The sequence below is a fragment of the Oncorhynchus kisutch genome, linkage group LG17 (genome assembly GCF_002021735.2).
Source record: "Oncorhynchus kisutch isolate 150728-3 linkage group LG17, Okis_V2, whole genome shotgun sequence".
Classification (NCBI taxonomy): domain Eukaryota; kingdom Metazoa; phylum Chordata; class Actinopteri; order Salmoniformes; family Salmonidae; genus Oncorhynchus; species Oncorhynchus kisutch.
Window position 1 is genome coordinate 15,756,007 of NC_034190.2, and position 23,925 is coordinate 15,779,931.

At 42.2% G+C, this 23,925-nt stretch overlaps 2 protein-coding genes across 7 annotated transcripts in view; both read left to right on the plus strand.

The window, feature by feature from the left end:
* Positions 1-50: 50 nt before the first annotated feature.
* si:ch211-13c6.2 (uncharacterized) lies at positions 51-11,848 on the plus strand. Of its 2 annotated transcripts, XM_020505081.2 has the most exons (13): positions 51-425; positions 554-622; positions 3,171-3,195; positions 7,203-7,289; positions 7,461-7,606; positions 7,748-7,867; positions 8,206-8,251; positions 8,425-9,616; positions 9,748-9,796; positions 10,308-10,385; positions 10,535-10,648; positions 10,818-11,058; positions 11,182-11,848. In XM_020505081.2, the coding sequence occupies exons 1-13, from the start codon at positions 366-368 to the stop codon at positions 11,430-11,432; spliced, it is 2,478 nt and encodes an 825-aa protein (XP_020360670.1). In that variant the 5' UTR covers positions 51-365; the 3' UTR covers positions 11,433-11,848. The 2 variants fall into 2 exon arrangements, with proteins under 2 accessions (XP_020360670.1, XP_031651039.1); XM_031795179.1 differs by lacking the exon at positions 3,171-3,195 and having other exon boundaries at positions 104-425.
* Positions 11,849-13,483: 1,635 nt separating this feature from the next.
* The window catches only part of LOC109907235 (nuclear transcription factor Y subunit gamma-like), a 51,746-nt gene continuing 41,304 nt past the window's right edge, over positions 13,484-23,925 (plus strand). For 3 of the 5 annotated variants that reach the window (XM_020505089.2, XM_031795197.1, XM_031795201.1), the window contains exon 1: positions 13,505-13,597. In XM_020505089.2, coding sequence (XP_020360678.1) covers position 13,597 — 1 coding nt within the window. In that variant the 5' untranslated portion in view covers positions 13,505-13,596. Of the gene's footprint in view, positions 13,598-23,925 lie in introns of all 5 variants that reach the window. The other 2 variants (XM_031795196.1, XM_031795200.1) reach the window with 2 other exon arrangements.

The window sequence follows — 23,925 nt, forward strand, 5'->3', positions numbered from 1 at the left end:
TACAGTACTTTCAAGGTCACATTGTAAAGCGATGTGAGCACCAGTCCAGCAGGTGGCGGTATAGCATTTAGACCAGCAACATGGGGAATTATGTTGGTCAATCAGATTAAACAGGAAGTGGGTTTCTAAAAGCCAGCAAGCCATTTTTCTCTTTTATTTGATCGAAAAAGAACTAGCATAGTTTGCAAAAACTGTCTTATATTTATACTGTGTGAAATACGGTCTTCTTTTAACCTTGTTTTCGCTAAATTAGCATTAGCTGGTTATTCACCCATCAGCTAACGTTCGTTTACTAACAACAGGGTATCTTTAGGTCGATTCAGCTAGCTAGGTAAGTGGCTAAATTTCAAATTTCCGGGGCAACAATGGAAGGTTTAGAAACGACATACGAGGATTCTAATGCCGAGGACTACATTGATTGTGCTGTAAGTAACGTTGAGTGTAGCCTAGGCACAATAAGCTAAACAAAAATATGTTTGTAACAAGCTAACGACGTTACTAGGCTAGCCGTTTTTTTCCACCACCACATCATGAAGAATCTTCTGTTTTTCAGATCTGTACCAGATCCATTAGGGGTGAAACCCTGTATAAGATCCACCGGACTACAGTACTACACATGAGGGTAAGAAGCAAAGTTGCAGTCAAATATTTTAACTACTCAAGTCACAACGATCTGTTACCATCTTATAGCTAATAGAGTAATAAGGTCAAGACAAATCATGAGTAAAATTCCTGTTCACAAAATCAATCACAACGGTAAGTTTAAAAATTGTTATCAATTTCAAGCAGGAGGATGTGCTGAATGGGGCAATTCCATGGTGATGGAATTACAGACTTGTGATTATTTATTTTTTCACTTTAAAAATGTATGCCAACACAACCATTGATTTCAGAGGTTAACAAACCATACACCTCTATGCATACTGATTACGTGAACAATTTACACAGTAAAACAAATGTTTATTTTTGCCGAGTTACGGTAAAATCTCCCTCAGTTATATTCTGTTATCCGCACAGTTCTTCCTGTAAATGTGTTGTTGTAAACTTTTCTGTGGAAATTGTTAAGTAGTCCATGTGCATCATCCATAGAGTTCAAAGTTTAACAAACCATAGAAATCAATGGTATTTGTTTGGTATACAATTGAAAAATAAGTCTCAGCATGATTCCTTTACCATGGAATTGCACATAGACGTCCTCTGTTATTAACCTCTTCTTTCCAGAACCAAGGTACTGTGTTTTGTGTTCTTCAAGAGCTTCCAGAAAGCAGCTATTGTTCACTTGTGGTCTCGTATGATATTTTTCCTCTTTCCAGATGGCTTCATTCTGCTTGTACAAATAACCAGCAAGGTATGGACTTAAATAAAGTTCATCTTTGCTTTCACCTTTGGTGTACCACCACCTTCTGGTGCACCTGATTTATGGTACAGTATTTTCCATAAAACTCTTGTTTTAGTGAATATTGTTGATGAACATGGCACCACGCCAACAAGAATGAACGAACAAATCACCATGAAGTATCTAAAACCTCTTGATGTGTAACAAATATGTGCACACTGGAACTGTTTTAGTTTATTTCTGCTATCTCTTGATTCCTCTTGCTCCCAGTAACAACTTTTAAGATGGGAGTGTGCCAACAATATACTTCTTTGTGTTGCGTCATGGTTGAACAGAAGCCACGAGAGGCAAAATCGTGGTCATATTCTTCTTGGAAAGGTGTTGACTTTGGAACTTACCAAGTTCCTTCATTTTTACCCTGTGCCGTATTCATGACGCTTGGAGATGTCCTCTGTCTAGGTGCTGTAAAATACTGATGGATATTGCTGGGTTTGAGTCGTCATGACAACTTGTGGGAATATTGGAATGTAGAAGGGAAAATGGTCTAATATTTTATGTCATTTGGAAGAAGGAAAAATGCGACTTAGTCATGCTTGCATACATTTTTTACGTATGGGTGGTCCCAGGAACCGAACCATCTATCCTGGCATTGCAAGCGCCAGGCTCTACCAATTGAGCTACAGAGGACTATGTCTAGGCTTGTCTTTAAAGGATCAAATTAATCCCTTTACTTTTCCCATGCAAAGTTGAGTCTACTTTTGCTGTCATGTTAGGTTTGGTTCTTCAATCCCCATGTTTCATTCTGATGGAACAACTTGACTTTCCACTTCAACTTCACTGCTGCTCCAAAGACGGATCTTTTTGCCCTCAAAAGCAGATCATCTCGAGAAGGGACACCTATGTCTTGTCTTCCTGCTTGGGTCTCTTCGTGATTTATATCAAAAACAAAAATGTCCTTTATAACTGAGGATTTCAAGATTTTTTCGAAGTAGTACTGTTGGCTCCTGTTAAGTGAGACAAGTGAACTCCGTACAAAGCTGTTCACTAGTCTCAATTGGAATATTGTTCATATTTTTTTTATTTTATACACCAGATCTGCATGCTCTGGTTTAGTGTACAAATTCAGTCCGAAGCCCTATCCGGAGTCCTTTGCATTGAACCGTCTTCGAGCGAGGTATTATAATAGAGAAATATCTTGACAATTTATTAGGGCAATGATTCGCCCTTAACTTACCTACAGGACTTTGTCACCACAGTATCATGGATCTTATTCACCTCTGAAGCATGCGGAGTGTCTTCCACTGGAATATTTCTGATGCTAGAAATTATTGTTGGAAGCAACCACATTCCGCTTTCAGTCGTTGCTCTTGGAGATATTTCATAGTTTTCAAACCACAATTTTGCATTACAATGAGCTTGTGATCATAAGAGGATGGACAGAGCAAATGAACAAAACACAAATTCCAATGTACCCAATATTTTTTTAAAGCTTTCAAATCAAATGAAGACGCCCAGTTGCTAAGTTTGTCAAACCCAAACAATGGAAGTATAGGTACTAAATTAAGAGGAGCAGGTAAGGTCCAGGTCAGAGTCCAGATTGGGATGTATAGTATTACTCCCAAATGGCCCATCAGTGCACCTCGAGCTTTAGGTGTGGCTTCCTATTATATGTGTATGGTGTGCATGTGATTCCGTCCCGGGTCCTAACCCCATCTTTATCTGTAGTTCTGATAGCAAGGTTGCTGGTTACACCAACCAGTTACCCGCTGATCCATTGCTGATTGACCTAACTGAACCTGTTTTTCTCGGTTGCGTCTCCCTTCATTCCTGACAGAAAGAGGACCACCTGGTTTCTACTGGTAAGTAATTTCATCTTCCCTTCACTCACTGATTGTCGACGATGAGCTTGGGACCTCTGTAAGTGTCTTGTTGCTGCCCCTTCCTTCTGGCAGGGGTAAAGGAAGTTCAGAGTTTCAAACAGGCTCACTACCCTCTGTGTCAATAGTGTTAGTGCACGTTGTATGGAAGGGTTGGTACATTTTTTGTTGAGTAAAATTCAATTAAACTGAGACTGCGATATGAACCTGCCACGATGAGCACCATGCAGCACCTCAGATCAGATGTGTGATGCAAGACCATGTGCTCAGAGTATCTGCACATATAAAAGGAACAATACATTTAACATTAATGTGCACCGTTTATTTATTATCCTATGAACTACTACTAGTTTGATGGCTGCAGCCATCAATTGTCCCATTAACAATCACACATATTAGCAAACTTTCTTTTCAAACTTCACATTTCTCTTGTATAAGCTACTTATCGTAGTGAACAATGTCAGCAAAATGCTTGTGATAAGTGATCGGTGTCAATCATTTTCGGGTTTATTGTCCCAGCTCTAGGGTAGGGATGTTCCAATGATCCCGGATAGCACTAACCATGCTTTCAGTTGTTGGGGAAATCAGTCCTATATTGCTGTTTGCTTTGCATTACTGACTCTACCTTCAGAGAGAGAGAGCAGTACCATAGCTTCACATGGTAGCAGTTTCTGTGAACATACAGTACCAGTGAAAAGTTTGGACACCTACTCTTTGCAGATTTTATTTTTATATGATCAAATAATAGTGATGACATCAACTATGCAATCATGTAGCAACCAAAAAAGTGTTAATCAAAATATATTTTATTTTTGAGATTCTTCAAATAGCCATCCTTTGCCATGATGATAGCTTTGCACACACTCAACCAGCTTCATGAGGTAGTCAACTGGTGTGCATTTCAATTTTTTATTTTACCTTTATTTAACTAGGAAAGTCAGTTGAGAACAAATTCTTAATTTCAATGACGGCCTAGGAACAGTGAGTTAACTGCCTTGTTCAGGGGCAGAACGACAGATTTTGTACCTTGTCAGCTCGGGGATTCGATCCAACCTTTCGGTTACTAGTCCAACGCTCTAACCACTAGGCTATGCTGCCGCCCCAAAAATTAACAGGTGGGCCTTGGTAATTTGTGGAATTTCTTTCCTCCTTCAATGCGTTTGAGCCAATCAGTTGTGTTGTGACAAGGTAGGGTTGGTAAGTAAGACACATCTCAACATCAACTGTTCAGAGGAGACTGCGTGAATCAGGCCTTGATGGTCGATTGCTGCTAAGAAAACACTACTATAGGACAGCAATAAGAAGAAGAGACTTGCTTGGGCCAAGAAATACAAGCAATGGCCATTAGACCGGTGGAAATCTGTTTTTTTGGTTCCAACCTCTGTGTCTTTGTGAGACGCAGAGTAGGTGAACGGATGATCTCTGCATGTGTAGTTCCCACTGTGAAGCATGGAGATGGTGTGGGGGTGCTTTGCTGGTGACACTGTCTGTGATTTATTTCAAATTCAAGGCACACAACCAGCATGGCGACCACAGCATTCTGAAGTGATAAGCCATCCCATGTGGTTTGCGCTTAGTGGCACTATCATTTGTTTTTCAACAGGACAATGACCCAACACACCTCCAGGTTGTGTAAGGGCTATTTTACCAAGAAGGAGAGTGATGGAGTGCTGCATCAGATGACTTGTCCTCCACAATCACTCGACCTCAACCCAATTGAGATGGTTTGGGATGAGTTGGACCGCAGAGTGAAGGAAAAGCAGCCAACAAGTGCTCAGCATATGTGGGAACTCCTTCAAGATTGTTGGAAAAGAATTCCAGGTGAAGCTGGTTGAGAGAATGCCAAGAGTGTGCAAAGCTGCCATCAAAGGATGGCTACCTCAAAGAATCTCAAATAACATTTATTTAGATTTGTTTACATTTTTTGGTTACTACATGATTCCATATGTGTTATTTCATAGTTTTGATGTCTTCACTATTTTCTTCAATGTAGAACCCTTGAATGAGTAGGTGTCAACTGTTGACTGGTACTGCACCTGATTATGTAATATAAAAAAAATGCTCTTCCCATTTCCTGTGACGTCCACTCATTGGTATGAGAGAAACAGAACTTTATTGTTGGTTACTGCAAAAAATTGCTGTTTTGTCAAACCAATCTAGCTGGCTCTTGCTGAAATAAGAATGGATTAAGTCCATGCTCACCGGTGGATTTCAACAGGTCATTAAACTATAGTATGTCTGCAGTCTACCACCTGAAACCATTAAGACTAAAGTAAATGTGTCTGTATGTGGAATGAAATTTCACACCAATCAATTGGATCCAAATCTGAACTGGGATTTGAGTCTAAGTAAGTATGTGGTTCTCCTGTTCTCCATGTACTGGAAGATGCTAGCTGGACAGAGGAAAATAAACATCCAAAGGCCATTGTTGTCTATGCTTTTAAGAGGAGGACATGGCAATGGAATTGGAAAGCCCCTCAATCACTTTCTTTAAAGGACTCTATATAGGGAACTCCTAAGTGCGAATGCAATGAAGGCTTTGGCCCACAATTGACCTGCCAGCAATCACACAGCCCTTAACCAGACATGTGATTTAGCAAAGTCCCTTGCTTAGTGCAAGTGGCTATGCGTTGTCCCATTCTCCCACCCAGAGCACTGAGGACTGAAAACATCCACACTTTGGGTGATGTGTTTGAGTGGAAAGCACCTTTTCTGAGGCCGCAGTCATGTGGTCCCACAGCCTTCACACACTTGCTAAAAAATCCGGGACTCTTTGCATTGTGCTCACTCTTGTAGCTATCGGTATGCACACTTGAATGTTACCTTACAAAACTGTTTCGGCTGGCCTTTGGCGCAGAAGTATTTTCCTTTTATTTTTGAACAATGTTAAAAAGCTTAATCTGCATATATCGTATGAACTAGAATTAACAGCAAGAGGGACATGAATGGTCACCTCGATGTTGATTTGCATCACTATTCCTCGACTGCCTTCTATTTTTCTGCAATCGAATGTCCTAATGGACACTTCAAGAGTTCTACATTGCACAGACCGTAAGACTTAACAGTGGATGTGTTGAGCTGTGCCTGCTATTCTCACAGGTCAGTGTGCAAAAAATAAAATCAGCTGAGATATTAGACAAACATTGCGCAATTCTGTCCCTGGTAAGCATGCTTCAATCTCTGAAGAGACTCAATTCTATTAGGATTGCAGTTCACTCCCCTTGGACCCACAGCTACTTCTGGTTTTCCTGCAGTTGTCAGAAATGGTATTTCTGCGCTGTGAGGTCATTGCGATTTCTATGGCTGATTTGGTTGAAGGATCTCCCCAAGAAACACTTGAAAACGCCAGTCTCTTGGTAGTGACTCGCAGTCTGGGTGGAATGTCTGATGGACTCAAACCATTTCCTTCAGCAGACCAATCCATCATTTCAGTATGTATCCGTAACGTACATCACGCATGGATGATGGCCAGGTTATCCATGAATTTTAACCATTTGTGAAAAACAAACACTTGAATGCAGTTGGTTGAACTGGAGAGAGAGCAGTTCATACACGCAGATGAAGGACCTGGAAGGATTCTGTATAGAAGAATGGTCGAAGAACCCTCCCAATGTGTTCTACAACTCATTAAACATTTTAGAAAAAGTTTTGAAAACAGGGATGTCAATTTTGACCCATACTTTTGAAAGAAAATGATTGTTTAATAACAAGTCATCTTTATCTGAGCAATTGTATTAGCATAATATAGTTTCCCTTTTTGTTGCATGCAATATAGATCAGTATATTTATTTGAGTAATTTTTGTTAGGGTTTATCAAGGGTGTCAATAATTCCGGACCCCACTGTATGTATGTGAATTATTGACTTTTCCAGTGCTACGATTTGTTACGATTTTACCGCTGTAGTCTGTTCAAGCACTATTTGTAATCTAAAGACCATATCATTGATTGTGGCATTGATCTCTAACTTCTGATGTTGTGGATCTCACAGGGCGGGCTACCAGGGATCATGAGTTACCAGATTTCACGGATATCAAACACTACCTCCAATACCTGAAACTTGATGAGCCAATCATCGGTAACTACTGTATTTTAAAACCATGTCTAATTCAACACACAATTATAACTTCCAAGTTGGTGCCCAAAGAGCATATACTTGTAGAAGTGAACTGGGTCAAAATTAGTTAAGAGAGAGTTGTCGGTTTAAAGTGTCCCTTTCTGACCTGTACATCTCATTTCTTCATGTCAGGTTTAAGTCTTCTGGCGGAGGTGGAGCCAGTCTCCCATGACCGTCAGCCTGGCCCCAGATACATCTGCAGATTATGCGATCTGGAGGCATCCTTACCCAACATGGTCAATCATTTAATTGGTCGCAGACATCGACAGAATTACCTGGTAAGGAGGATATTTACTGGCATAACCTGGATATGTGTCTCATGCATGATCCTCTTGCTGGACATGTATTAAAGCTAAGCAAGGATCATGGTGGTCAGGATCTTAAATATAGTGATGCTTGATGTACTTTCCTTTTTGTAGGATATGAAAAGGAAAGACTTGGTGACATGGGACAGTACCAATGCCCTGGCTCAATCAGGGAAGGCTTTACGAGCCATGGCGGAGATTGTGGAAAGACAGAATGGGCAAGGAAGTCCAAAGGTAAGTCATCATGATTCCCTCTGGTAAGGTACCTTCTTATTGACAAAAGTTTGCATTTATATTTTAGTCATTTTGCAGACGCTCTTATCCAGAACAACTTACAGGAGCAATTAGGGTTAAGTGAACATCAATGGATTGTTTTTACTTAGTCAACTCAGGGATTTGAACCAGCAACCTTTAGGTTACTGGTCAACGATCTTAACGACTAGGCTACCTGCCACTGTACGTCTACATACCAGTCTATGTGCCTCTCGTAAAGTAATTGTTTCATTTATTTGCAAGTGTTATTTGTGTTCTATTTGAAATCTTCTGATCCTAATCTTTGGTTTTTATTTTAGCCTTTGAGGAAAAAACGAAATGTGGGCAAATTGAACATTTCTAGAGGTAAGATCTTTTCAGAATTCTTTCGACACGTCTATTAGTAAAATCAGAAATAAATACAAAAAAAATCTAAACTAAACATTTTCCGATCATGAGTCATTGACCTAGTAGTGTTTATTCTCAACTTGTCCAATATCAAACAGAAAACATTGACAATGTTATTTTCCCTTTTTCAGTTCCCCCGAAAGAAAGAGGGGCCAAGAATCAGCCAAAACCAACACTTTCTCATCCATCAGACATGAGGCGGGAAGGACACCTGCGTCCGGGGAGGATGGATTTCCCGGACGGGGAGTACCACCACAGAGGAGGACGTCCTGAAGATGATCTATATAGACCTCCCTTCCATGAAGACGATCCTTACTTATTGTCCGGGGCAGTGCGAGAGGTTTACCTGAGAGGAGGAGACCCCAGCCTGCGTGGTTTTGAGGAAGACGAGCTTCGTAGAGCAGGCTATCATGAAGATGACCTTCATAGAAGGGATCACTACCTTGAAGAACAAATCCATGGTCAGGATTATTTGGAGGACATGCGTAGACGAGAGTTTTTGGAGTCCAGGCCAGGTCACCAAGAGGAAATCCCTCATCGCCAAGCATACCCTGAAGAACCTCCACGCAGGAGTGTCTACCCGGAGAATGATCCTCTCAAACAGTTCTATTCTGATGAGGTTCTCCGTAGAACATTTCATGCTGCTGAAGCTTCTAAGGAGCGGGCCTTTCGAGAAGATGAATCACCACATGGGAGGAGCTATCCTCATGTTCCGGCCTATCCGCAGGAATTTCCTCCTGAACGTGCCTATCCTGACAAAGCTCCTCTCTGCTTTGAACACGCCCATGGAAGGGCAGCCCACGGACCACCTGTTCATGAAGACCCTTACTCCGAGGATACCCGTGGAAGCGGATACCTTGAGGAGGCACAACGCAGGGCGTACAATGAGGAACAACGTGGGCCAGCCTACCCTGAAGGCAACCCTCATAGGCGATCTCACGACAGGGATCCAAACGGCCGTGGCTACCCCAAGGGGCCAGATGGGCAAGGAGCTGCTGACGAAGACTTGAGGTTCCCAAATCAAATGGAGGGACCAATGGAGACAGGGGGTCAAGGCAGCAGGGAGCATTTGTTTGACCTTGTCAAGGCCATTCGTCAGGAGGGGAGGGGTCCGCAGCATCCAGAGATGGAGCGAGGGATGGGACCAACAGGAATGAGGGGGACTCCTCAGAAGCCAGCAGAGGGTGGCAGAATGAGAACAGAGATCCCCGAACCTTTCCGGCGCTTCCTGGAAGGAGCCACAGATGACCACAAGAGCCCCGGGAAACGGAAGAGAAAGAGCAGGTTCTCTGATGCCACAGAACAGGAGGAGGACGTGTTAATGTAAGTGTGAATAAGTACACATCATTATGTGTTAACTTCTCCATCATTACACCCTGAGGTGAAAGGTGTTTTGGTTACTATTACGCTAAGGGTGTTCTATAATGATTCTTACAAAATCTTCTTCCCTCCAGGCAAGCTGGTGACAATAGAAGAAGGTCAGAACCTTTTGCCAAGCCACAGGTATATAGACAATGTTTTTAATTAAACATTTATTTAACTAGGCAAGTCAGAACAAATTCTTCTTTACAAGGACGGCCTACACCGGCCAAACCCGGACGACGCTGAGACAATTGTGCGCTGCCCTATGGGACTCCCAATCACAGCCAGTTGTGATACAGCCTGGAATCGAATCAAGGTGTTGGTAGTGACTTCAAGCACCGATGCAGTGTGTTAGACAGCTGCGCCACTCGGGAGCCCTCTGCTAAGCGTAACTGACATTTTAAAATGATTTACATTTTAGTAATTCAGCAGGCACTCATATCCAGAGTGACCTACAGGAGCAATGGGGTTAAGTGCCTTGCTCAAGGGCACGTTGACAGATTTTGCCTAGTTGGCTCAGGATTTGAACCAGCAACCTTTCTGTTACTGGCCCAATGCTCTTAACCACTAGGCTACCTGCCGCAACTGACAATTGTTAAAGTGTGTTAATTGTCTGTAATGTCTTATTGAGTACCTTATTCTAATTGTTTAGGGTGCTTATCAAGGAGTAGCAGGCTCCAGACCAATGGCAGAGGCAACTCCAGACACTGGGAATGTTTTGGATGTACTGGTAAGATCCTAATAAAAGAGTAACACCAATCAAAATGCCATACCTTTTGCACAAAGACAACTGTCATAGCCTTTAGTTGATGACTTTTGGGAAGAGAAACTGTATTATTTAACAGACCATGTTCTTTAATGTACTTGCTTTCCCTCTAGAATAACATACAGGTTGAGAATGTGGAAGAGGCCAACTTCCTGAAGGACAAGCTGTGTAACCTTCTGAAAGAGTTCCAAGACAAAAAATATGAGAAGACAGCGGTAATGCCTGCGGTAGGTATTCATTGTGTTGCACAGCATGTTGCGCAGTTTCTTTACGGATGTCAGTTGACGATGAATGGATCATAGGCTGACTTGAGAATGCGAACATTTCCTCTTCTCTGAAACTTTTAAAGAGTTGGTTTATGTAAGTAAGATGGTCCTTTCCTCATTTCAACTGTAGTACAAAAGCCTACATCCAACAGTAATTTCCAAAGAATATAATCACATGAGCAAGGATCACCTGGAAAATCCCAGAGATGACTATGAAAGAAACTACAGAGAAGTGCAAGAGGAGAGACATTACGAAGGCCATCCTCCCAGACATTCAAAGGAACGCTCACAGGAGTGCTACACTCCAGAGACCCCACAGGATCCTTACAGAGACACAGACATGAGAATGGAGAGGAGAGCTCAATATGAAGGTAAACTATGTATGCATGTTTCTCACAACAAAATTGCAGAAGTTCATTACAGTCATTTTGTATATCTTTTTGTGGGACTTTAAAAATAATAATTCCACATCTACGTCATCTTTCTTCTTTCAGAGGTCTTTGGGCATGTTGAGATGTACGCACAATCTCATGCTCGTCCAGAGGAGCCAATGGCATACCCCCACGAGAGTTGTCAGGGGCCGATGTACCCTCGTGATTACCCACCTGCAGGGGATCTTCACAATCCATTCAATCCTACACCCCCAATACACTGGGAGCGGGGGTACAGGACGGGTGTCCCTCAATCCACCAGCCTAGACAAAATCACCTCCACTCTCCTGGAGCTTGTGGCAAGGAAAAAGTGATTTTACAGTAGAACCACCATGTGTAAAAAATATTTGTATTGATCTGAGCTCAAATGTATTTCTGTTGGAATTTTGCTTTTGAAATGTTTCTACACTTTTATTTGCTTTAATTGTTCATCTTGATGGCTAGTTTTAAGGGTTAAAGGTTTTGTAGCAATTATTTGACATTAGTCATCCGAAAATATGCTTTGAACGGTGTAGACATGTTGAAAACAAAATTATTTCTTTTGAATAACTTCTATTCACTTAACACTGCATTGTAACTGACAATAAAACATTTGTGACCACAAATCAGTTCTGATCCAAACAAGATGGTTAAAGAAATATTACACTGAACAAAAATATAAGCGCAACATGTAATGTGTTGGTCCCTTTCATGAGCTGAAATAAAATATCCTAGAAATGTTCCATACACACCAAAAGGTTCTCATTTTGTGCACAAATTATTTTACAACCCTGTTCGTGATCATTTCTCCTTTTCCAAGATAATCCATCCACCTGACAGGTGTGGCACATCAAGAAGCTGATTAAACATGATCATTACACAGGTGCACCTTGTGCTGGTGTCAACAGGTCACTAAAATGTACAGTTTTGTCACACAACACAATGCCACAGATATCTCAAGTTTTGATGGAGCATTCAATTGGCATGCTGATTGCAGGAATGTCCACCAGGGCTGTTGCTGGAGAATTTAATGTTAATTTCTCTACCATACACTGCCTCCAATGTTTTAGAGAATTTGACAGAACATCCAACCGTCCCTACAACCAAGGACCACGTGTAACCACGGCAGCCCAGGACCTCCACATCCGGCTTCTTCACCTGCGGGATTGTCTGAGATCAGCCACCTGGACAGCTGATGAAACTGGGTTTGCACAAGCGAATAATTTTTGCTCAAACTGTCTCAGGGAAGCTCATTGTGTGTTTGTCATCCTCACAAGGGTTTTGACCTGACTGCAGTTCCGCGATGTAACCGACTTCAGTGGTCAAATGCTCACCTTCGATGGCCACTGGCACACTGGAGAAGTGTGCTCTTTACAGATTAATACCGGTTTCAACTCTACATGGCAGACAGCGAGTATGGGGTTGTGTGGTCAATCGGTTTGCTGATGTCAACGTTGTAAATAGAGTGTCCCATGGTGGCTGTGTGGTTATGGTATGGGCAGGCATAAGCTACAGACAATGGTATTTTATCAAAGGCAATTTGAATACATAGAGATACCTTGATGAAATCCTGTGGCCCATTGTGGTGCCATTCATCCACCGCCATCACCTCATGTTTCCACATGATAATGCATTGCCCCATGTCTCAAGGATCTGTACACAATCCCTGGAAGGTGAAAATGTCCCAGTTCTTCCATGGCCTGCATACTCACCAGACATTTCACCAATTGAGCATGTTTGGGATGCTCTGGATCAACGTGTATGACAGCATGTTCCAGTTCCCGCAAATATCCAGCAACTTTGTACAGCCATTGACGAGAAGTGGGACAACATTCCAAGGCCAGAATCAACATCATGATCAACTATGTGAATGAGATCTGTTGTGCTGCATGAGGTGACCAACAGATGCATATATGTGACCAACTGAATCATATCTGTATTCCCAGTCATGTGAAATCCATAGATTTGGGCCCAATTAATTTATTTCAATTGACCGATTTGAAGCTTTGAAATTGTTGCATTTTATATTTTTGTTCAGTGTAGTTCCATACAAGGATTAGAAAAATATCGACATTGGGATAGAATGGGAACACAGAGTATTTGGTTTTCAAATGTAGGTTATTATCCTATAAGTGATGTGGTAGAATAAGATGTTTTACTTGTTCTTTCCGTGGCAGATACACGTTTCTCTGCATGTTTGATGCAGAGAATCTCTTATGGAAAGGGGGTGGAACAGCACCATAGATTTATGGCCAGCAGGTCCCTAAATTATTCACACACCATTGTACACCCTTTGACTTCCTGGGTTTGTAAAATAATTACGTGAAGCGTTTTGTAGTTTGAGGCTCAGAATTTGAAGTTCTTGACGTCAGCGCACCAACGTAGCACAGTTTCCGGTTAGAGCAGAAGTACTTGGCAGCCATCTTGTTTCCCGTTGCTACTGAAATAAAATAAATAATACGGTGAGCTGAACTTCACTTGTGCTAACCCGTAAAACAAAGTGAGTAAAAATCAGATTATATACATGGTTAATATCTATATGTGAAACCATACTGTGTCGCTATGGAATTGGGGCTATGACTTTGCGCATTTTCAATTGCTGTTCTTGTCCAATAGACGATTGTTTTGGAAGATGAACATAGGCGCCATTTCCCTCCCAGCTCTCTGAGCCGCTTATTGGTGGCCAGCTGAAAGGAACCGAGGCGGCCAAGAAACTGCCGCACTGAGGCCGCCATGTTGGCTCTTGTGTAAATTCTGCCTCGTACGACTGGCGATTTTTGGTAGATCCCTAATGGCGTCAGTTTCACAACTAACTGAACCCGTAGAAACCTTGATTGGTGGAATCTAGTCCGAGGTTTGATTGGTCTGAAGGACAGATCCAAACGTAGTCTTTATTGGTTAGAGAGCTTTACCCCAGTTTTGCAAACTTTCCATTGATCAGCACTACCTGTTGTTCAGTGGCGAATTAGCTCTAACACATGGGCCAATGTGTAGCGTATATCATCGTCTTCCATTGACTGGGTTGGGTTTACCATCGAGCACATAAGTAAACTAGCTTAAACAACTATCTGAGACCGGGCTCTCTAATCCTGTTTCTGGAGAGTTACGTTCCTGTAGGTTTTCGCTGCAACCCTAAAGCACCTGATTCTAATAATTATTTGGTTGAGCAATTGAATCAGGTTAGTTATAACTGGTTGGGTTGAAAACCTACAAGGGTTTAAAAAAGGGCAAAGATTGTTGTGGAAAATGAGTCTGAATCGTTTCTTGTTGGTGGAATATGTTCTTTGGATAAAGGTGTTTATTTTGGAAACCATTTTGAAGTCAAGAGGATGGTTAAAAGGGAGAGTTGGGAAAAGTGGATGGGTCAAAGCAACAAAGGAGTGGTATGGCGTTGATATCGTGTGTATCCAAAGAGCAAAATGAGCGTGACATGTGGCTTATCGACGCATTAATTATACTGCATTGATTTTTGGAGTAGGGTATCGGTAAAAGGTGTCATCTCTGGCATCCCGTTGGACATAGATAAATAATATCTTAGACCAAAAATTCCAGGAGTAGTTAATGTACGTGCCTTGACCCGTATGGAGAATGGGGGAAAAGGAGCAAAGTTTATCTGTATTATTGATGTTTGATGAGTATTTACCACCCTCTGTAAAGTTGGGATATACAGTGCATTCTGAAAGTAGTCAGAGCGCATTACTTTTTCCACATTTTTGTTATGTTACAACCTTATTCTAAAATGTATTAAATGAATGTTTTTCCTCATCAGTCTACACACAATACCCCATTATAACAAAGAGAAAACAGGTTTTTAGATTTTTTTGCGTGTTCATAAAAAATAAAAAACTTAAGTATTCAGACTCTTTGCTATGAGACTCAAAATTGAGCTCAGGTGCATCCTGTTTCCATTGATCATCCTTGAGATGTTTCTACAACTTGATTGGAGTCCACCTGTGGTAAATTCAATTGATTGGACATGATTTGGAAAGGCACCTGTCTATATAAGGTCCAACAGTTGACCGTGCATGTCAGAGCAAAAACCAAGCCATGAGGTCGAAGGACTTGTCCGTAGAGCTCTGAGACAGGATTGTGTCAAGGCACAGATCTGAGGAAGGTTACCAAAACATTTCTGCAGCTTTGAAGGTCCCCAATGAACACATTCTTAAATGGAAGATGTTTGCAACCACCATGTCTCCTTCCTAGAGCTGGCTGCCTGACCAAACCGTGCATGTCAGAGCAAAAACCAAGCCATGAGGTCGAAGGACTTGTCCGTAGAGCTCTGAGACAGGATTGTGTCAAGGCACAGATCTGAGGAAGGTTACCAAAACATTTCTGCAGCTTTGAAGGTCCCCAATGAACACATCATTCTTAAATGGAAGATGTTTGCAACCACCATGTCTCCTTCCTAGAGCTGGCTGCCTGACCAAACTGAGCAATCTGTGGAGAAGGGCCTTGGTCAGGGAGATGACCAAGAACCTGATGGTCACTCTGACAGAGTTCCGGAGGTCTTCTGTGGAGATGGGATAAACCTTCCAGAAGGACAACTATCTCTTCAGCACTCCACCCATCAGATCTTTATGGTAAAGTGGCCAGACGGAAGCCACTCCTCAGTAAAAGGCAGATGACAGCCCGCTTGGGATTTGCCAAAAGGCACCTAAAGACTCTCATACCAAGAGAAACAAGATTCCCTTGTCTGATTAAACCGAGATCGAACTCTTTGGCCTCAATGCCAGTATGGAGGAAACCTTGCACCATCCATAACGTGAAGCATGGTGGTGGCAGCATCATGCTGTGGGGATGTTTTTCAGTGGCAGGGACTGGGAGACTAGTCAGGATCGAGGGAGAGATGAATTGAGAAAAGTTCAGCGAGATCCTTTATGAAAACCTGCTCCAGAGCACTCAGGACCTCAGACTGGGGTGAAGGTTTGTCTTCCAACAGGACAATGACCCCTCCAACCAAGACAACGCAGGGGTGGCTTTGGGAAAAGTCTCTAAATGTCCTCAAGTGGCCCAGCCAGAGCCCGGACTTGAACCCGATCAAACATCTCTGGAGAGACTTGAAAATAGCTGTGCAGTGACGCTCCCCATCCAACCTGGCAGAGCTTGAGAGGATCTGCAGAGGATAATTAGAAGAAAAAAAACAAATAGAGGTGTGCCAAGCTTGTAGTGTCATACCCAAGAAGACTCAAGGCTGTAATCGCTGCCATAGACGCTTCAGAAAAGCACTGAGTAAATGGTCTGAGTACTTATGTAAATGTGATATTTCAGCATTTTTAAAACCTGTTTTGCTTTGTCATCTCCAATTCCACCAGACATTTTTCTTTACATTTTGCTAATGGCCATTTAACCAAAATATGCATCATATTCATTGTTTACATTTCCACGTACTGACTGCCAGTTATTGTGAACCACATTTTTGTGTGCACTGACTCTTATCAGAGAATGGTTTGCAAGCCCTGTCACATCCTACGAGCGTCGGAGCCGGTGTAGTACGATTCGACCTTAGTCCTGTATTGACACTTGTTTGATGGTTCATCGGGGGGCATAGCTGGATTTCTTATAAGCTTCTGGATTAGAGTCCCGCTCCTTGAAAGCGGCAGCTCTAGCCATTAGCTCAGTGCGGATGTTGTCTGCAATCCATGGCATCTGGTTGGGATATGTACTAGTGATGCACTGATATGACATTTTTGGCCGATACCGATATCCAATATTTTCCTTGCCAAAAAAAAAACGATACCGATATTTAAAATTTTAGCTGCATTTTAAGCATTCTAGTATAGTTAACACACACACACACACGCGGACACAGCGGTCTAAGGCACTGCATCTCAGTGCAGGAGGTGTCACTACAGTCCCTGGTTCGAATCCAGGCTGTGTCACATCCGGCTGTGATTGGGAGTCCCATAGGGCTGCGCACAATTGGTCCGGGTTTGGCTGGGGTAGGCCGTCATTGTAAATAAGAATTAGTTCTTAACTGACTTGCCTAGTTAAATAAAGGTTACACACACACACCACACTGACCAAAAAGGTATTTTGTTGGCATTTACATATGTCCCCATTACCAGTAAAACATAATCAAAACCCATTTATTTCACTTACTTGCTGTGCTGTTTCGTTGTTCAGTCGTTTCATTCTCAACCAGGATTTCTTTGGAACGCCGTTTGTGTTTTTGCCTGTCAAAAAAGAAAACAATGACCAGTACATAATGCTATTTGACATGTCAAATAAGCTTGTTGCCCAACCCGGACCTGAATATGACTGCACGTCACATAATTTAACGCGTTGATACATTTTTGCGTAGTTATTACACATTGATTTCACTATCGCTTGTATTTCATGTCATAACGATTCATCGATACATATGCTAAGATGGTGGTAAAGTTGTCTCGTGCACCTACAGTGCTGGTCATAAACATTTTTTATTAATTTGCATCACTGGCAATGACATTATTTTGAAGGCAAACTGCAAATTCCACTATTGTGCCTAATTCTTATTGTGGCTAACTTCACAACACAACCAAGTCCGGTCATGCCTCACAAGCCAGATGAAGCTAGCTGGCTGCTTATAATGTTAGCTTTGGGCAACAGGGTTAAGTAGCTGGCTAGATATTTATTTTCATGAACTGAAGTAAAATTTTAATAGGTGAACAACAAATAGCAAACTAGCTAATACTTACAAGGATTCCTAAATCATTGCTAAGAATAATGAAGATGACTGCAGTTTCTACTGGTCATTGTTTTCAGGCTGGTTGTATTGGTGCTAGCTAGGTAGGTACCAAGCTAAAGCTAGCTACTCCAGAAGTTGCGGTCGAACAAATTATGCTTTATTACCGACACGGTAAATGCATCGTTTGTTGCCGGTATTTGCTTGTTTGCAGACTTTTTTGTACAGCTTTGACAGTGCTGCTGTATCTTTTTTGACACGCAAAGACCCAAACGATGTTCCATAGTGTGTATGTCGGGGCGGCAGGGTAGCCTAGTGGTTAGAGCGTTGGACTAGTAACCGAAAGGTTGCAAGTTCATATCCCCAAGCTGACAAGGTCAAATCTGTCGTTCTGCCCCTGAACAGGCTGTTCCTAGGCCGTCATTGAAATATTTGTTCTTAACTGACTTTCCTAGTTAAATAAAGGTAAAATAAAAATGTATTGACGTTAATCGCAGTGATGCTATTACTGTGTAACTCTGGTAGGGCAACATCTGAAAAATAGCGCACTTGGTAGTGTGTACCGGTGCTCGACCAGTCGGCGAAAGCCAACATTGCCCTCGACAGAGAACAGGCAAGGGCAATGAATTCCATTATCTTGGCTTTAATGGATTTTGCCTTTGAGTTGTCTTGCTGAAATTTTCTTACTCAATTTGTTGACTGTTGATCCACACAGCAGACATTGTGGGCTAGGTTAGGAATGTCGTGTTGCACGTGTATGGCAGCGTATGCACGTCAGCTTTGACATCGTTTTTGCACTTCGATGTTAAACTAGACATCGGCCGATATCGATGTTGACATTTTTAGCTAATATCAGCCGATTCCGACATGTTCACCTATATATTGTGCATCCCTAGTATGTACGTACGGTCACTTTGGGGATGATGTCATCGATGCACTTATTAATGAAGCCAATGACTGATGTGGTGTACTCCTCAATGCCATTGGAGGAATCCCGGAACATACTCCAGTCTGTGATAGCAAAACAGTCCTGTAGCCTAGCATCTGCTTCATCTGACCACTTTTTTTTTGATCTAGTCACTTGTGCTTCCTGATTTAATTTTTGCTTGTAAGCAGGAATCAGGAGGATAGAGTTGTGGCCAGATTTGCCTAATGGAGGGCAAGGGAGAGCTTTGTATGCGTCTCTGTGTGTGGAGTAAAGGTGGTCCAGAGTTTTGTTTCCCTCTGGTTGCACATTTAACATGCTGATAGTAATATGGTAAAACTGATTTAAGTTTCCCTGCATTAAAGTCCCCGGCTACTAGGAGCGCTAGCTCTGGTTGAGCGTTTTAAGTTGCATTCGTATTGTTATTTTATGCCTCATTGTAAATCATCAACATCTAGAATCAGTTTTTCATATTGAGCGCAGCCAGGATTGAAGCCGGTGAGACTGTTTTATGATCCACATCTAGGATGGAAAATTGTGTGTGCATATTTTTGTGTTGGTAAGCCTATTTTATTCAGGGGTGTGTGCGTGCATGGCATAGCCCGGCAGCCCTGAGGGCTCTCTTTTGTTGTGTGTTTATAAAACTGATAGCTCGGCTCTTTGTAAAAACGGATTTGTAAAACTGATAGCCTGGCTTGTTTATCTCTAAACAGTGTCAGTAAGCGAACATGTCCCAGGCAGCAGGCGCCAGCCACACAAGTCATGGGAAGGCTTCTGCTGCAGAGTGACCTTGTCAGGTGTCATCATGGAGGTTTGGGTTTAGGCAAGTCTGCCTGCACCGCCATAGAGCTGCTCTATAATCATTAACCACCCTGGAACCAGCTCTACTCTGTTTGCCTGCTCTCCCTGTACCACAATTGAAAAGGGAACATTGAGCTTTGTGTGTGTCTCTTTCTCTCTCCCGCTCTCTCTTTTCATATTTACCACTTAGTTGCAGATACGCCCCTTGTATTCATATCAGTATGTAACTGGCAAATTGTGAGGGGTGCTGTTAAACCATGGGGGCTGTTTTCAGTTCAAATTAGGGAGGTGTTAAACAATGGAAGTGTTCACCATTCACCCAGACTCTATACCTGTATTTTGGTTACAGGGTCTTTGAAAATGCAGAAATCATGACTAGGGCCCTATCCCAACTACGAGAGATGGAGATTCTGAGGAGTGGAATGCCTAAAGAGATTTCTACTTTTGAGTTCACATTACATCCCTACTCATCCCAGGGTTTTTCTTATTCTACATTGTAGAATAATAGTGAAGACATTAAAACTATGAAATAACACATGGAATCATGTAGTAACCAAAAAAGTGTTAATAGAGCTACCCCCCTATTTTTTTCCAATTTCCGCCTGAAGACATACCCAAATCTAACAGCCTGTAGCTCAGGCACGGAACCAAGGATATGCATATTCTTGGTACCATTTGAAAGAAAACACTCTGAAGTTTGTGTAAATGTGAATTGAATGTAGGAGAATATAACACTAGATCTGGTTTAGATAATACAATGAAAAGAACCATATGTTTTTTTTGTGTTTTTTTTGTATCATCTTTAAAATGAACAAGATAAAACAAACATTCAGATAGGATGATGGGGACAATTTCAGTGAAAAATATAAGAGGACAACAGTATTTGTGCAAAGTTTCAGAATGATAACTTCCAAAATGAGTGTGCTACATGACATTTATCATGAAGTCACCCAGGTGTCCCACACAAGTAGCCCAAATCTACCCAACTGGCCAAATTGGTGACGGTATACATTTTGAAACAAATAACTATATACAAAATACCAAAATGGTATTCTAATACACCCCCCCCCCCCCCCTACTATTTACACACTTTCAATAATTGGAAGACCCTCAGTCCTCTATCAAATCAAATGTACTTATATAGCCCTTCGTACATCAGCTAATATCTCAAAGTGCTGTACAGAAACCCAGCCTAAAACTCCAAACAGCAAGCAATGCAGGTGTAAAGGCACGGTGGCTAGGAAAAACTCCCTAGAAAGGCCAAAACCTAGGAAGAAACCTAGAGAGGAACCAGGCAATGAGGTGTGGCCAGTCCTCTTCTGGCTGTGCCAGGTGGAGATTATAACAACATGGCCGAGATTTTCAAACGTTCATAGATGACCAGCAGGGTCAAATAAAAGTAATCACAGTAGTTGTAGAGGATGCAACAGGACAGCACCTCAAGAGTAAAAATGAACAGTTTAGGGTTCCATAGCCGCAGGCAGAACAGTTGAAACTGGAACAGCAGCAAGGCCAGGTGGACTGGGGACAGCAAGGAGTCATCGTGCCAGGTAGTCCTGACGCATGGTCCTAGGGCTCAGGTCCTCCGAGAGAGAGAAAGAGAGAATTAGAGAGAGCATATTTAAATCCACACAGGACACCGGATAAGAGAGAAGAAGTACTCCAGATATAACAAACTGACCCTAGCCCCCCGACACATAAACTACTGCAGCATAAATACTGGAGGCTGAGACAGGCGGGGTCAGGAGACACTGGCCCCATCCAATGAGACCCCCGGACAGGGCCAAACAGGCAGGATATAACCCCACCCACTTTGCCAAAGCTCTACACAATATTGTGCTGCTGATGCCATGTGCCATAGCAGTCTCTTTCTGCTGTAAAGCAGAGGGTCACCAAGCATGTGGCACAGGTGATGGGGGACTTAATTTTGCAAAGAACACAGCGACGCCTCCATGCTGTGCCCTTTTGGCCCTGAGGCACATCCATGCCTGCAGAAATACATTTGGGCAGATGAACACCACTTGTGGCAGGAGCTGGATGAACCAGCTTCAGTGGGGGATAGAGACCTTGGCCCTGAGGCCTGCCATTCGGAGTCAGTGTCACTGTGAAAGAAAATGTTCAGTTAGAATAGTTTCACATATGCGCCCTGTATCAACAGGTATAATAAACAGATATATATATATACAGAGTACAGGGAACATAAGGTTGAATATATTACAACAGACCAGCTGTATCTACTGTCTCCATTTCACTTTGGCCATTTTATATTATTAATTCCAAACAAGGGCATTAGCATGAGAAGAACTTACCAGTCCAAAACGATGTCCTCTCCCGTTCAAAAAATATTCCTCCACTTGGGAATCGCTAAATTAATCGTCCTACAACAATCTCTGTCTCACTTTCTCAATCAATTTATTCAAAAATTGTGTGTACATCTGTATATCTAGACTTAGATTTAGCTTTCCCTGACTTAGTCGCCATAATGATTGTTATATAAACAGCTGAATATGCGAAACAACGCTGTGCGTAATATGTGTTGCTCCTTCCGGTATGAAACTTCAATAGCGAATCACTCTCTTTATGCCGGAGCTTACTACATGGGTTGGTCTTGCAACACATAAACATGACCTATTGCCATTTACCTCAGCTCATTGGCTATCTACCCAGCTAGATTTCAAGACGATCAGTGGTCATTGGGTTAAAATACAGTCAATCAACGAAACAGCGGGCAAATCATTGGTGCACAATGATGTCATTACTTGTTGTCTTGAAATCGGTTTCTTTCAGTCAATACGTCCCGCAAAATGACCCATCCGGTTTGATTGTGTTACAAACAAACCAGTTGATTGCAGTGAAACCAAACATGACTGGAAAAGTCACGTTCTGTGTGGGTTATTTACCTGGAATGTGTCGTCGAAAATGGAATGAGACGGAATTCACGACACAAGCGGTTCACAAAATGTTTCGTGTTAGGCTACAAAAATGGATTTTATCAAACAAAAGATCCTTCATTGTGTAACAATGAGCATTGGAATTGCAAACAGATGAAGATCGTCAAAGGTGAACTATTTATTTTAATGCAGTTTGTGATTATGTTATGCCTGTGCTGGTTGAAATAGTTGTTTTTTATGGGGCTCTATGCTCAGATAATCGCATCGTATTCTTTCACAGTAAATCCTTTTTTAAATCTGACAACGCAGTTGGATTAGCAAGATTCTAGGCTTTCAATATATGTGAGACACTTGTATTTACATGAATGTTTAATATAACTATTTATGTAGCGATCACTGTATGTTGTGGAATTTCAGCCCGCTACCGGGTTCCGTGCTCAGAGAGGTTAAACAAATCAAAGATATTTTCTATTTGAGATTCTTCAAAGTAGCCACCCTTTGCCTTGATGACAGCTTTACATACTTTTGACATTCTCTCAATCCTTGCTGTGAAAGAGCAATGGAAGTTGTTGGCCTACTGCTGCATTGGCCATTGGCCTGCAGGCTATTTTTATTTATTTGTGGATCCCCATTAGCTGCTGTCAAAGCAGCAGCTACTCTTCCTGGGGTCCAGCAAAATTAAGGCAGTTAAAACCATTTTAAAACATTACAATAAATTCACAGATTTCACACCTCTCTGTGTTACCTCAGGCCCCTATTCCCATATCCAAGATGGCGTAGCAGTCAGATGTCTTTGTTTTTCTTGTATATGTCCCATGTATATATTTTTTTTATATATTTTTTTCTTTCCATATCTTTTATATTTTTCTAAACCTCAACTTCAAAATACTCTCCTGCAACCTGCCCTTCCCAATGAGGTGTGGATCTGTCTCTTCTAAAGTATTCTTATCCACCTCTGAACCGGTATTCCCCAACAGAAGCTAGCCAGCTAACTAGCTAATAGTCAGCTAACCACTGCTAGCGGTCATCAGCTAACCTTTAGCTCGGAAAGCTCTCGCCAGGTTGTACAACGCAATTCAAAATACAGCATACCGGACCTATTTTCTTTCCATGTACCTAGATTCCTACCGCAAGCTCTGAACCTTTTCACCTGGATCACCACAGCTAGCTAGCTGCAATCCGAGTGACTATTCCTTTTTTAACGTCACGTCCCTGTCCCGAAGCTCGTACCAATTAGCCTGGAGCTAGCCCATGCTAGGCCCATATCCAGGATATCAGAATAAGCCCAACAGCCACTCCTGGGCTATAATACCCTTTTTGCCAACTGGCCCGGACCCCCTTCTATTGCCGGTACGGGGCACGGAACCCTGCCGATCTTTCACGACTGAACTACCGACGACATCTGCTTGAGTGGGTACTCAAACTGGCTCTACGGCACTGCTAGCCGCGGCCCGCTAACGTTAGCTGTCTAGAGCACACCGGACTGTTAGCTTAAGAGGCCCACTGGACAAATTCTTCAGCCCTATACCTATTTTGCCAATTGGCTT